The following is a 14114-nucleotide window of genomic DNA, read 5'->3' as shown; positions in this document are numbered from 1 at the left end:
CCTCCAGGGCCAGGCTCTTCCTTGGGAGAAGATCCATGGGCTAGTGGGTCCCTATGGGAGATGTGTCCCATGGGTGACGTGTCCCCATGGCCTGAGGTCTCCTCCAGGGCCAGGCTCTTCCGTGGGAGAAGATCCATGGGCTGGTGGGTCCCCGTGGGTGACATGTCCCAATGGGTGACATGTCCCGATGGGTGACGTGTCCCCATGGCCTGAGGTGTGTCCCATGGGTGACATGTCCCCATGGCCTGAGGTCTCCTCCAGGCCAGGCTCTGCCTTGGGAGAAGATCCATGGGCTGGTGGGTCGCCATGGGTGACGTGTCCCCATGGCCTGAGGTGTGTCCCAATGGGTGATGTGTCCCCATGGCCTGAGGTCTCCTCCAGGGCAGGCTCTTCCTTGGGAGAAGATCCATGGGCTGATGGGTCCCCATGCGTGATGTGTCCCAATGGGTGACGTGTCCCCATGGCCTGAGGTGTGTCCCAATGGGTGATGTGTCCCCATGGCCTGAGGTCTCCTCCAGGGCCAGGCTCTTCCTTGGGAGAAGATCCATGGGCTGGTGGGTCCCCATGGGTGATGTGTCCTGATGGGTGACGTGTCCCCATGGCCTGAGGTGTGTCCCAATGGGTGATGTGTCCCCATGGCCTGAGGTCTCCTCCAGGGCAGGCTCTTCCTTGGGAGAAGATCCATGGGCTGGTGGGTCCCCATGGGTGATGTGTCCCAATGGGTGACGTGTCTCCATGGCCTGAGGTGTGTCCCATAGGTGACATGTCCCGATGGGTGACATGTCCCCACGGCCTGAGGTCTCCTCCGGGGCCAGGCTCTGCCCTGGGAGAAGATCCATGGGCTGGTGGGTCCCCATGAGTGACATGTCCCAATGGGTGATGTGTACGAATGGGTGACGTGTCCCCATGGCCTGAGTTGTGTCCCGATGGGTGACATGTCCCGATGGGTGACACGTCCCCATGGCCTGAAGTCTCCTCCAGGCCAGGCTCTGCCTTGGGAGAAGATCCATGGGCTGGTGGGTCGCCATGGGTGACATGTCCCAATGGGTGACGTGTCCCCATGGGTGATGTGTCCCAATGGGTGACGTGTCCCCATGGCCTGAGGTCTCCTCCAGGACCAGGCTCTGCCTTGGGAGAAGATCCATGGGCTGGTGGGTCCCCATGGGTGATGTGTCCCAATGGGTGACGTGTCCCCATGGCCTGAGGTGTGTCCTGATGGGTGACATGTCCCAATGGGTGACGTGTCCCCACAGCCTGAGGTATGTCCCAGTGGGTGACGTGTCCCCACGGCCTGAGGTGTGTCCCGATGGGTGACATGTCCCAATGGGTGACATGTCCCTATGGGTGACGTGTCCCCATGGCATTGTGGTCTCCTCCAGGGCCAGGCTCTGCCCTGGGGGAAGATCCATGGGCTGGTGGGTCCCCATGGGTGATGTGTCCCAATGGGTGACATGTCCCCATGGCCTGAGGTGTGTCCCATGGGTGACATGTCCCCATGGCCTGAGGTCTCCTCCAGGGCCAGGCTCTTCCTTGGGAGAAGATCCATGGGCTGGTGGGTCCCCATGGGTGATGTGTCCCAATGGGTGATGTGTCCCCATGGCCTGAGGTCTCCTCCGGGGCCAGGCTCTGCCCTGGGAGAAGATCCATGGGCTGGTGGGTCCCCATGGGTGATGTGTCCTGATGGGTGACGTGTCCCCATGGCCTGAGGTCTCCTCCAGGGCCAGGCTCTTCCTTGGGAGAAGATCCATGGGCTGGTGGGTCCCCATGGGTGATGTGTCCCCATGGGTGACGTGTCCCCATGGCCTGAGGTGTGTCCTGATGGGTGATGTGTCCCCATGGCCTGAGGTCTCCTCCGGGGCCAGGCTCTGCCCTGGGAGAAGATCCATGGGCTAGTGGGTCCCTATGGGTGATGTGTCCCATGGGTGACGTGTCCCCATGGCCTGAGGTGTGTCCTGATGGGTGACGTGTCCCCATGGCCTGAGGTCTCCTCCAGGGCCAGGCTCTTCCGTGGGAGAAGATCCATGGGCTGGTGGGTCCCCATGAGTGACATGTCCCAATGGGTGATGTGTACGAATGGGTGACGTGTCCCCATGGCCTGAGTTGTGTCCCGATGGGTGACATGTCCCGATGGGTGACACGTCCCCATGGCCTGAAGTCTCCTCCAGGCCAGGCTCTGCCTTGGGAGAAGATCCATGGGCTGGTGGGTCGCCATGGGTGACATGTCCCAATGGGTGACGTGTCCCCATGGGTGATGTGTCCCAATGGGTGACGTGTCCCCATGGCCTGAGGTCTCCTCCAGGACCAGGCTCTGCCTTGGGAGAAAATCCATGGGCTGGTGGGTCCCCATGGGTGATGTGTCCCAATGGGTGATGTGTCCCCATGGCCTGAGGTGTGTCCTGATGGGTGACGTGTCCCCATGGCCTGAGGTCTCCTCCAGGGCCAGGCTCTTCCGTGGGAGAAGATCCATGGGCTGGTGGGTCCCCATGGGTGATGTGTCCTGATGGGTGACGTGTCCCCATGGCCTGAGGTGTGTCCCGATGGGTGACATGTCCCGATGGGTGACGTGTCCCGATGGGTGACGTGTCCCCATGGCCTAAGGTCTCCTCCTGGGCCAGGCTCTCCCCTGGGAGAAGATCCATGGGCTGGTGGGTCCCCATGGGTGATGTTCCTCCTGGGGTGCCATGCCTGCATGATGGCTGACCTGCCCCCCGCCGTGTCCCCACGGGCCACGTCCTGACCGTTCCCCACGTGACAGGTGGACGGCAGCCGTACCAGCCTGGCCGGCCGTAGCGGGGGGGACACCAAGAGCATCAGGAGCGTCACCGCAGCCCCCGACACCACCAACGTGGCCATCGCCGAGGTAAGATGTCCCCTCGTCCCCCTCCCCCCCTGTGTCACCTCTGTGTCCGTCCCGTCCCCCCCCCCCCCAATGTCACCCTCCCCGTCACCCCACCCCACTTCCCCACCTGCCACCTCCGGGGGCGACAAGGCAAGGCCACCTCCTCAGGGACACCCCTGTCCCTCCCCCTTCCGCCGTTAGTTGGGGGGGGAGGGGTCACCTCTACCCCCCCCCCCCTCCCCCCGGGTGCCCCCAACCCCACATCCCAGCTGGATGATTGACAGCTCCGGGGCCATGATTGACAGGTACCCCACCCCCCCCCCCTCCCCCGCCCTTTTTCAGGGAGCCGAAAACTCGAAGGGCAACAGCCACCTCCCCCTCCTCCTCCTTTTGTTTAACCAGCAGGGCCTTGTCGCCTCCGTGCAGGTAAGCCGAAAGCAGAAACCCCACCGTTTCACCCCAAAATTGGCCCTCCCCCCCCCCACCCCCCACCCCGTGTCCCCCATCCCCGTCCCATCCCCCAGGGTCTCAACCAGGGGCAAAAAAGAGGGGTGGGGGTGGTGGGGCTTTTGGATGAATGGATGGGGAATCTCCAGTGGCTTCTAAGTAGGGTTGAGCGTTGGGTTGGGGACGTGGGGGGGTGGGGGGATGAGGAGCGGGTGTCACCACCCCGATGTCCCTGCGTGTCCCCGGGGCCTCGGAACGGGGCTGGTCCCGAGGTGCTCGCTCACCCCGCTCTGTCCCCCAGGGCGACTGGGTCTGGCTGAAGAAGTTCCCAGGAGACCTGCACAGTGAGGTGAAACCGGCCACCAAGCTGGTCTTCTGCAAGGTGAGGGGGCCGTGGGGACAATGCTGGGTCATGGGGACACTGCTGGGTCATGGGGACACCGCTGGGTCATGGGGACAATGCTGGGTCATGGGGACACCACTGGGTCATGGGGACAACGCTGGGTCATGGGGACAATGCTGGGTCATGGTGACACCACTGGGTCATGGTGACACCACTGGGTCATGGGGACAACGCAGGGTCATGAGGGACAACGCTGGGTCATAGGGACAATGCTGGGTCATGGGGACACCACTGGGTCATGGGGACACCACTGGGTCATGGGGGACAACACTGGGTCATGGGGACACCACTGAGTCATGGGGACAACGCTGGGTCATGGGGACACCACTGGGTCATGGGGACAACGCTGGGTCATGGTGACACCACTGGGTCATGGGGACACCACTGGGGCATGGGGGACAACACTGGGTCATGGGGACACCGCTGGGTCATGGGGACACTGCTGGGTCATGGGGACACCACTGGGTCATGGGGGACAACACTGGGTCATGGGGACACTGCTGGGTCATGGGGACAACGCTGGATCATGGGGACAATGCTGGGTCATGGGGACACGGCTGGGTCATGGGGACAACGCTGGGTCATGGGGGACACCACTGGGTCATGGGGACACCACTGGGTCATGGGGACAACGCTGGGTCATGGGGACACCACTGGGTCATGGGGACACCACTGGGGCATGGTGACACCACTGGGTCATGGGGACACCACTGGGGCATGGGGGACAACACTGGGTCATGGGGACACCGCTGGGTCATGGGGACACTGCTGGGTCATGGGGACACCACTGGGTCATGGGGGACAACACTGGGTCATGGGGACACTGCTGGGTCATGGGGACAACGCTGGATCATGGGGACAATGCTGGGTCATGGGGACACGGCTGGGTCATGGGGACAACGCTGGGTCATGGGGGACAACACTGGGTCATGGGGACGCCACTGGGTCATGGGGGACAACGCTGGGTCATGGGGACACTGCTGGGTCATGGGGACAACGCTGGGTCATGGGGACACCACTGGGTCATGGGGTCAATGCTGGGTCATGGTGACACCACTAGGTCATGGGGGACAACGCTGGGTCATGGGGACAACACTGGGTCATGGGGACACCACTGAGTCATGGGGACAACGCTGGGTCATGGGGACACCACTGGGTCATGGGGACAACGCTGGGTCATGGTGACACCACTGGGTCATGGGGACACCACTGGGGCATGGGGGACAACACTGGGTCATGGGGACACGGCTGGGTCATGAGGACACCACTGGGTCATGGGGACACCGCTGGATCATGGGGACAACGCTGGGTCATGGGGGACAATGCTGGGTCATGGGGACACCACTGGGTCATGGGGACAATGCTGGGTCATGGGGACACCACTGGGTCATGGGGACACCACTGGGTCATGGGGACAATGCTGGGTCATGGGGACACCACTGGGTCATGGGGGACAATGCTGGGTCATGAGGACACTGCTGGGTCATGAGGACAATGCTGGGTCATGGGGACAACGCTGGGTCATGGGGGAAAATGCTGGGTCATGGGGACAATGCTGGGACATAGAGGACAACACTGGGTCATGAGGACAACACTGGGTCATGGGGACACCACCGGGTCATGGGGACAATGCTGGGTCATGGGGACACCACTGGGTCATGGGGGACAATGCTGGGTCATGGGGACACCACTGGGTCAGGGGGACAACGTTGGGTCATGGGGGACAATGCTGGGTCATGGGGACACCACTGGGTCATGGGGACACCACTAGGTCATGGGGGACAACGCAGGGTCATGAGGGACAACGCTGGGTCATAGGGACAATGCTGGGTCATGACGACAACACTGGGTCATGGGGACACGGCTGGGTCATGAGGACACCACTGGGTCATGGGGACACCACTGGGTCATGAGGGACAACGCTGGGTCATGGGGACAACGCTGGATCATGGGGACAACGCTGGGTCATGGGGACACTGCTGGGTCATGGGGACAACGCTGGGTCATGGGGGACAACGCTGGGTCATGGGGACACCACTGGGTCATGGGGGACAACGCTGGGTCATGGGGACACCACTGGGTCATGGGGACACGGCTGGGTCTTGGGGGACAACACCAAGCCATGGAGAGACAGCACTGCCGCAGAGGGGACGATGTCAGGCCATGGGGGGACAATTCTGGACCATGCTGGGACAACGCCAGGCCATAAGGGGACAACGCCAGGCCCCAGGGACAATGCCGGGCCCTGTCCCACGTGTCCTCTGGCCCGGGTCAGCTGCGCGACCTGCGCCACGAGAACGTCAACCTCTTCCTGGGCTTCTTCCACGACTGCGGCATCTTCGCCATCGTCTCGGAGCACTGCTCCCGCGGCAGCCTCGAGGACCTGCTGCGCAACGAGGACATGAAGCTGGACTGGATGTTCAAGTCCTCCCTCCTCATCGACCTCATCAAGGTGACGGCCGAGCGGGGAGGGACGGCGGTGGGGGCCGTGGCAAGCGAGAGCGGTGGCCGTGGGAGCGGAGGTGGCTTTGGGGTTGCTGGTGGCTGCGGTGGAGATGGTGATGGTGGTGATGGTGTTTGGTAGCGGCCGCGGTGGTTCTGGTGGCTGAGGTGGTGCTGGTGGCCGTGGTGGCCACCACGGTGGCAGTGACTATAGGAGTAGCTGCGGTGGTGGCTGTGCTGGTGGTGGTGGTGGCCGTGGTGGTGGTGCCCTTGGCAGTAGCCATGGTGATGGCCAGGGTGGTGGTGGCCATGGTGGTGGTGGCCATGGCAGTAGCCATGGTGATGGCCATGGTGGTGGTGGCCATGGTGGTGGTGGCCATGGCAGTAGCCATGGTGATGGCCAGGGTGGTGGTGGCCATGGTGGTGGTGGCCATGGCAGTAGCCATGGTGATGGCCAGGGTGGTGGTGGCCATGGTGGTGGTGGCCATGGCAGTAGCCATGGTGATGGCCATGGTGGTGGTGGCCATGGTGGTGGTGGCCATGGCAGTAGCCATGGTGATGGCCAGGGTGGTGGTGGCTATGGTGGTGGTGCACTTGGCAGTAGCCATGGTGGTGGCCATGGTGGTGGTGGTCATGGCAGTAGCCATGGTGATGGCCAGGGTGGTGGTGACCATGGTGGTGGTGGCCATGGCAGTAGCCATGGTGATGGCCAGGGTGGTGGTGGCCATGGTGGTGGTGGCCATGGCAGTAGCCATGGTGATGGCCATGGTGGTGGTGGCCATGGTGGTGGTGGCCATGGCAGTAGCCATGGTGATGGCCATGGTGGCAGTGACTATAGGAGTAGCTGCGGTGGTGGCTGTGCTGGTGGTGGTGGTGGCTATGGTGGTGGCTCTCATGGTGGCCATGGTGGTGGTGATAGCCATGGTGGTAACGTTGATGGTGACCGTGGTGGCCATTGTGGATGACAGCCACTGGGTAGGATCTGTGGCGGTGGCCGTGGCGGTGCCGGGGGAATGCCACGACGGTGGCTATGATGGTGACTGTGGTGGTGGCCATGGTGGCGGTGCCCTTGGCAGTAGCCTTGGTGATGGCCATGGTGGTGATGGCCACTGTGGTGGCCGTGGTGGTGGCCGAGGCAGTAACCATGGTGATGGCCATGCCACTGTGGTGGCCATGGTGGTGGTGGCCATGGTGGCAGTGCCCTTGGCAGTAGCCATGGTGATGGCCATGGTGGTGGTGGCCATGGTGGCAGTGCCCTTGGCAGTAGCCATGGTGGTGGTGGCCATGGTGGTGGCCATGGTGGTGGTCACCATGGTGGTGGTGGCCGTGGCAGTAGCCATGGTGATGGCCATCGTGGTGGTGGCCATGGTGGTGGTTGCCATGGCAGTAGCCATGGTGATTGCCATGGTGGTGGTGGCCATGGTGGTGGCCATGGTGGTGGTGGCCATGGTGATGGCCATGGTGGTGGTCACCATGGTGGTGGTGGCTGTGGCAGTAGCCATGGTGATGGCCATGGTGGTGATGGCCAAGGTGGTGGTTGCCATGGCAGTAGCCATGGTGATGGCCATGGTGATGGCCATGGTGGTGGTGGCCATGGTGGTGGTTGCCATGCATTAGCCATGGTGTTGGCCATGGTTATGGCCATGGTGGTGGTGGCCATAGCAGTAGCCATGGTAATGGCCATGGTGGTGATGGCCATAGTGGTGGTGGCCATGGTGGTAGTAGCCATGGTGGTGGTCGCCATGGCAGTAGCCATGGTGTCGGCCATGGTGGTGATGGCCATGGTGGTGGTGGCCATGATGGTGGTGCCCTTGGCAGTAGCCGTGGTGATGGCCATGGTGGTGACCATGGTGGTGGTGGCCATGGCGGTGATGGCCATGGCGGTGACCATGGTGGTTGTGGCCATGGCAGTAGCCATCACCCGCCGGTGAAGGTGACGGCGACCGCGCCGCTGACCCCGACGCCGCTGACCGCTCTGGCGGGACCCGCCCCGCCGCGGGGCGGTGACGCCGCCGGTGACGCTGCCGGTGCCACCGCCTGTCCCGCAGGGCGTGCGGTACCTGCACCACCGCGACGTGGTCCACGGGCGCCTCAAGTCCCGCAACTGCGTGGTGGACGGGCGCTTCGTGCTGAAGGTCACCGACCACGGCTACAACGAGCTGCTGGAGGCCCAGCGGCTCCCCGCCCCCACCCCCCAGCCACAGGGTGAGGGGCGGGGCCGGGGGGGGCGGGGCCTCGTGGGGGGGGCGGGGCCTAGGGAATGGGGGTGTTCGGGCGTGGCCTGGGGGAGGTGGGGTGGGGCTGGGGTGGGGGGCAATGGGATGAGGTGTGGAGGCGGGGCCTGGGGGGTGGGCGGGGCTAGGGAGAGGGGGTGGGGCTTTGGGGAGGGGGCCCAAGGGGAGGGGTGGGGCCTACAGGGTGGGGGCAAAGGGGTGGGGCGGGGCCATTGGATTAGGGGTGGGGCCCATTGGGTGGGGCGGGGCCATTGATTAGGGGTGGGGCCTATTGGGTGGGGCGGGGATATCAGATTGGGGTGAGGCCTATTGGGTGGGGCGGGGCCATTGGATTAGGGGTGGGGCCGATTGGGTGGGGGTGAAGGGGTGGGGCGGGGCCATTGGATTGGGGTGGGGCTTTTGGACTGGGGCGGGGCTTTTGGATTGGGGGTGAGGTCTTTGGATTGGGGCGGGGCATTGGGCAGGGCCTCTGGGGTGTAGGCGGGGCAACAGAACCATGGGCGGGGCTTGCACGGGGTGGAGCACTTGAGGGCGGGGCCTTTAGGCTGAGGGTGGAGCCTCAGTGCCTCGGGGCGGAGCTTGCAGGTTGGGGGGGGGGGGCGTGACTACTCCCATCCCCCCAGCTGAGGGCGGGGTCTTCCTGTAGTGGGCGTGGCCTCCCATGGCGGGGGGGCGTGTCCGGGCCATTCTGGGGGTGTGGCCACGCCGTTAAAGGCTGCCAGCAACCTGAGGGAGGGTGCTCGCTAAGGGGGCGTGGTTTGGGTGTGAGGGGGCGTGGTTTGGGTGTGAGGGGGCGTGGTTTGGGTGGGGGGCGTGTCTGAGCGTGGCCCCGCCCCCTCAGAGCGGCTGTGGACGGCGCCGGAGCTGCTGCGGGACGCGGCGCTGGAACGACGCGGCTCCTTCCGGGGCGACGTCTACGGGATCGGGATCATCATGCAGGAGGTGATCTGCCGCAGCGGCCCCTACTGCATGCTGGGACTGCCCCCCGAAGGTACCGCCCAGTCACACCAGTAACCTCCCAGTAACACCCCGGTCGCCCCCAGTCGCCCTGCTGCACGCTGGGACTGCCCCCCGAAGGTACCGCCCAGTCACACCAGTAACCTCCCAGTAACACCCCGGTCGCCCCCACTCGCCCTGCTGCACGCTGGGACTGCCCCCCGAAGGTAGAGCCCAGTCACACCAGTAAGCTCCCAGTAACACCCCGGTCGCCCCCAGTCGCCCTGCTGCACGCTGGGACTGCCCCCCGAAGGTAGAGCCCAGTCACACCAGTAACCTCCCAGTAACACCCCGGTCGCCCGCAGTCGCCCTGCTGCACGCTGGGACTGCCCCCCGAAGGTACCGCCCAGTCACACCAGTAACCTCCCAGTAACAGCCCGGTCGCCCCCAGTCGCCCTGCTGCACGCTGGGACTGCCCCCCGAAGGTACCGCCCAGTCACACCAGTAACCTCCCAGTAACACCCCGGTCGCCCCCAGTCGCCCTGCTGCACGCTGGGACTGCCCCCCGAAGGTACCGCCCAGTCACACCAGTAAGCTCCCAGTAACTTCTCCAGGACCCACCAGACACCCCTTGGCCTCCCCCAACTGAACCCCCAACACCCCTGGGATCCCCTAGGACCCCCCAAACATCTCCAGGACCTCCCAGGTATCACCAGGAACCCCCAAGCATCTCCAGGACCCCCCAAACATCTCTAGGGCCCCCCCCAAGTATCTCCAGGACCCCCCAAGTATCTCCAGGATCTCCTAGATGCCCCTTGGCCCCCCAACTGACCCCCCCGACACCCCTGGGATCCTCTAGGACCCCCCAAACATCTCCAGGACCCCCCAAACATCTCCAGGACTTTCCAGGTATCACCAGGAACCCCACCAAGCATCTCTAGGACCCCCCAAGCACCTCTACGACCTCCCAAGTATCTCCAGAACCCCCCAAGCATCTCCGGGACCCCCCAAGTATCTCCAGGATCTCCTAGATGCCCCTTGGCCCCCCAACTGACCCCCCTGACACCCCTGGGATCCCCTAGGACCCCCCAAACATCTCCAGGACCCCCCCAAGCACGTCCAGGACCACTCAATCATCTCTAGGACCTCCCAATCATCTCTAGGACCCCCCAAGCACCTCTACGACCTCCCAAGTATCTCCAGAACCCCCCAAGCATCTCCGGCACCCCCCAAGTATCTCCAGGATCTCCTAGATGCCCCTTGGCCCCCCAACTGACCCCCCCGACACCCCTGGGATCCCCTAGGACCCCCCAAACATCTCCAGGACCCCCCCAAGCACCTCCAGGACCCTTCAATCATCTCTAGGACCTCCCAATCATCTCTAGGACCCCCCAAGCACCTCTATGGCCCCCCAAGTATCTCCAGGACCCCCCAAACATCTCCAGGACCCCCCAAGTATCTCCAGGATCTCCTAGATGCCCCTTGGCCCCCCAGCTGACCCCCCCGACACCCCTGGGATCCTCTAGGACCCCACAAACATCTCCAGGACCTCCCAAGTATCTCCAGAACCCCCCAAGCACCTCTAGGACCCCCCAGGCATCTGTAGGACCTCCCAAGTATCTCCAGAACCCCCCAAGCATCTCTAGGACCCCCCAAGCATCTCCGGGACCCCCCAAGTATCTCCAGGATCTCCTAGATGCCCCTTGGCCCCCCAGCTGACCCCCCCGACACCCCTGGGATCCTCCAGGACCCCCCAAACATCTCCAGGACCTCCCAGGTATCACCAGAACCCCCCCCAAGCACCTCTAGGACCCCCCAGGCATCTCCAGGACTTTCCAGGTATCACCAGGAACTCCCCCAAGCACCTCTAGGACCCCCCAGGCATCTCCAGGACTTTCCAGGTATCACCAGGAACCCCCCAGGCATCTCCAGGACCCCCCAAGTATCTCCAGGACCCCCCAAGCACCTCCAGGACCCCCCCAATCATCTCTAGGACCTCCCAAACATCTCTAGAACCCCCCCCAGACACCCCTCGCCCCCCCAGCTGTCCCTCTCCAGCCCCACTGGCACCACTCCAGGACACCCCGCTTGACCACCACCACCACCACCACCACCACCTCCCCCCACCCAGTCGTGTGTGTCCCGTCCCCCCCCCGGTGACGCGGGTGTCCCCAGAGATCATCGAGAAGGTGAGGCGGCCGCCCCCGCTGTGCCGCCCGGCGGTCTCGGCCGACCAGGCGCCGCTGGAGTGCATCCACCTCATGAAGCAGTGCTGGAGCGAGCAGCCCGAGAGGCGACCCACCATCGACCAGGTCTTCGACCAGGTGGGACCAGTACGGGTGATACGGGACTGGTATGGGTCATATGGGACCGGTATGGGGTGATATGGGACTGGTATGGGTGATATGGGGCAGTATGGGGTGATATGGGGCCAGTATGGGGTGATACGGGCCAGTAGGGGGTGATATGGGACTGGTATGGGTCATATGGGACCGGTATGGGGTGATATGGGACTGGTATGGGTGATATGGGACCGGTATGGGGTGATATGGGACTGGTATGGGTGATATGGGACCGGTATGGGGTGATATGGGACTGGTATGGGTCATATGGGACCGGTATGGGGTGATATGGGACTGGTATGGGTCATATGGGGCCAGTATGGGGTGATATGGGACTGGTATGGGTCATATGGGACCGGTATGGGGTGATATGGCACTGGTATGGGTCATATGGGACCGGTATGGGGTGATATGGGACTGGTATGGGTGATATGGGGCCAGTATGGGGTGATATGGGACTGGTATGGGTGATATGGGGCCAGTATGGGGTGATATGGGACTGGTATGGGTCATATGGGCCAGTATGGGGTGATATGGGACTGGTATGGGTGATATGGGACTGGTATGGGTGATATGGGGCCAGTATGGGGTGATACGGGCCAGTAGGGGGTGATATGGGACTGGTATGGGTGATATGGGGCCAGTATGGGGTGATATGGGACTGGTATGGGTCATATGGGACCGGTATGGGGTGATATGGGACTGGTATGGGTGATATGGGACTGGTATGGGGTGATATGGGACTGGTATGGGTGATATGGGGCCAGTATGGGGTGATATGGGACTGGTATGGGTCATATGGGACCAGTATGGGGTGATATGGGACTGGTATGGGTGATATGGGACCAGTATGGGGTGATATGGGACTGGTATGGGTCATATGGGACCGGTATGGGGTGATATGGGCCAGTATGGGGTGGGGTGGGACCAGTATGGGGTGATATGGGACTGGTATGGGGTGATATGGGACCAGTACAGGTGATATGGGACTGGTATGGGTGATATGGGAGCAGTATGGGGTGATATGGACCAGTATGGGGTGATACGGGACTGGTATGGGGTGATATGGAACCAGCATGGGGCAATATGGGACTGGTATGGGGTGATATGGGACCAGTATGGGGTGATATGGGACTGGTATGGGGTGATATGGGTCCAGTATGGGGTGATATGGAACCAGTATGGGGTGATATAGGGCCAGTATGGGGTGATATGAGACTGGTATGGGTGACATGGGTCCAGTATGGGCCAATATGGAACCAGTATGGGGTGATATGGGGCCAGTATGGGGTGATATGGAACCAGTATGGGGTGATATGGGGCCAGTATGGGGTGATATGGACCAGTATGGGGTGATATGGGGCCAGTATGGGGTGGGGTGGGACCGGTATGGGGTGATATGGACCAGTATGGGGTGGTATGGAACCAGTATGGGGTGATATGGGGCCAGTATGGGGTGGGGTGGGACCGGTATGGGGTGATATGGACCAGTATGGGGTGGTATGGAACCAGTATGGGGTGATATGGGGCCAGTATGGGGTGGGGTGGGACCGGTATGGGGTGATATGGACCACTATGGGGTGGGGAGGGCTGCCTATGTATCTGGGGGGTCCTATAGAGCTGCCCCATGGCTCTGCCCATATTGTGTGCCTATATACGGGCCTGACCCACAGCTATGGGGCTTTCTGGATCCACGGGACCCACCCCGACGCCGTGGGGCGGGGGGGGTTTGGTTTTTTGGGGGGGGTTTTTTTTTGTCCCCGGCAGTTCAAGAGCATCAACAAGGGCCGGAAGACCAACATCATCGACTCCATGCTGCGCATGCTGGAGCAGTACTCCAGCAACCTGGAGGACCTCATCCGCGAGCGCACCGAGGAGCTGGAGATCGAGAAGCAGAAGACCGACAAGCTCCTCACCCAGATGTTACCCCCGTGGGTCCCTTTGGGGGGGGGGGGGGCGGGGTGGGGCGGGGCAGGCAGGTGGGGGGTGGTTATGGCCCTATAGATCTCGTTTGGATGTGGTGGGGATGGAGGTGGTAGATGTGGGTGGGGGTTGGGGTGGGGCCATAGACTTGGAGGGGGTTGGGGTGGCCACTGAGGAAAGGTTGGGGTTGGCCATCACCCCATAGATCTCGTTTGGATGTGTGGGGATGGAGGTGGTAGATGTGGGTGGGGGTTGGGGTGGGCCTAAAGACCTCAAGTGGGTTCCAGGGGGCTGGAGGGGGTAGAGGTGGCCACTGGGGACAGGTCGGGGTTGGCCATCACCCCATAGATCTCGTCTGGATGTGTGGGGATGGAGGTGGTAGCCATGGTTGGGGGTTGGGGTGGGGCCATAGACTTGGAGGGGGTTGGTGTGGCCACTGAGGAAAGGTTGGGGTTGGCCATCACCCCATAGATCTCGTTTGGATGTGTGGGGATGGAGGTGGTAGATGTGGGTGGGGGTTGGGGTGGGCCTAAAGACCTCAAGTGGGT

The 14114-nt window shown here is 62.8% G+C and overlaps 1 protein-coding gene across 1 annotated transcript in view; it reads left to right on the top strand.

Moving 5' to 3' along the window:
- Nucleotides 1–14114, top strand: part of LOC142403311 (retinal guanylyl cyclase 1-like) — a 44328-nt gene that overhangs the window by 18657 nt on the left and 11557 nt on the right. Inside the window, exons 14-20 of the mRNA XM_075489536.1 lie at nt 2756–2860; nt 3588–3668; nt 5965–6141; nt 8180–8336; nt 9207–9356; nt 11477–11625; nt 13411–13574. Of these exons, the coding sequence (XP_075345651.1) occupies nt 2756–2860; nt 3588–3668; nt 5965–6141; nt 8180–8336; nt 9207–9356; nt 11477–11625; nt 13411–13574 (983 nt within the window). The remainder of the gene's footprint in view (nt 1–2755; nt 2861–3587; nt 3669–5964; nt 6142–8179; nt 8337–9206; nt 9357–11476; nt 11626–13410; nt 13575–14114) is intronic.

The sequence above is a fragment of the Mycteria americana genome, unplaced genomic scaffold (assembly GCF_035582795.1).
Source record: "Mycteria americana isolate JAX WOST 10 ecotype Jacksonville Zoo and Gardens unplaced genomic scaffold, USCA_MyAme_1.0 Scaffold_184, whole genome shotgun sequence".
NCBI classification, from domain to species: Eukaryota; Metazoa; Chordata; class Aves; order Ciconiiformes; family Ciconiidae; genus Mycteria; species Mycteria americana.
This window is presented reverse-complemented; position numbering and strand designations above follow the sequence as displayed.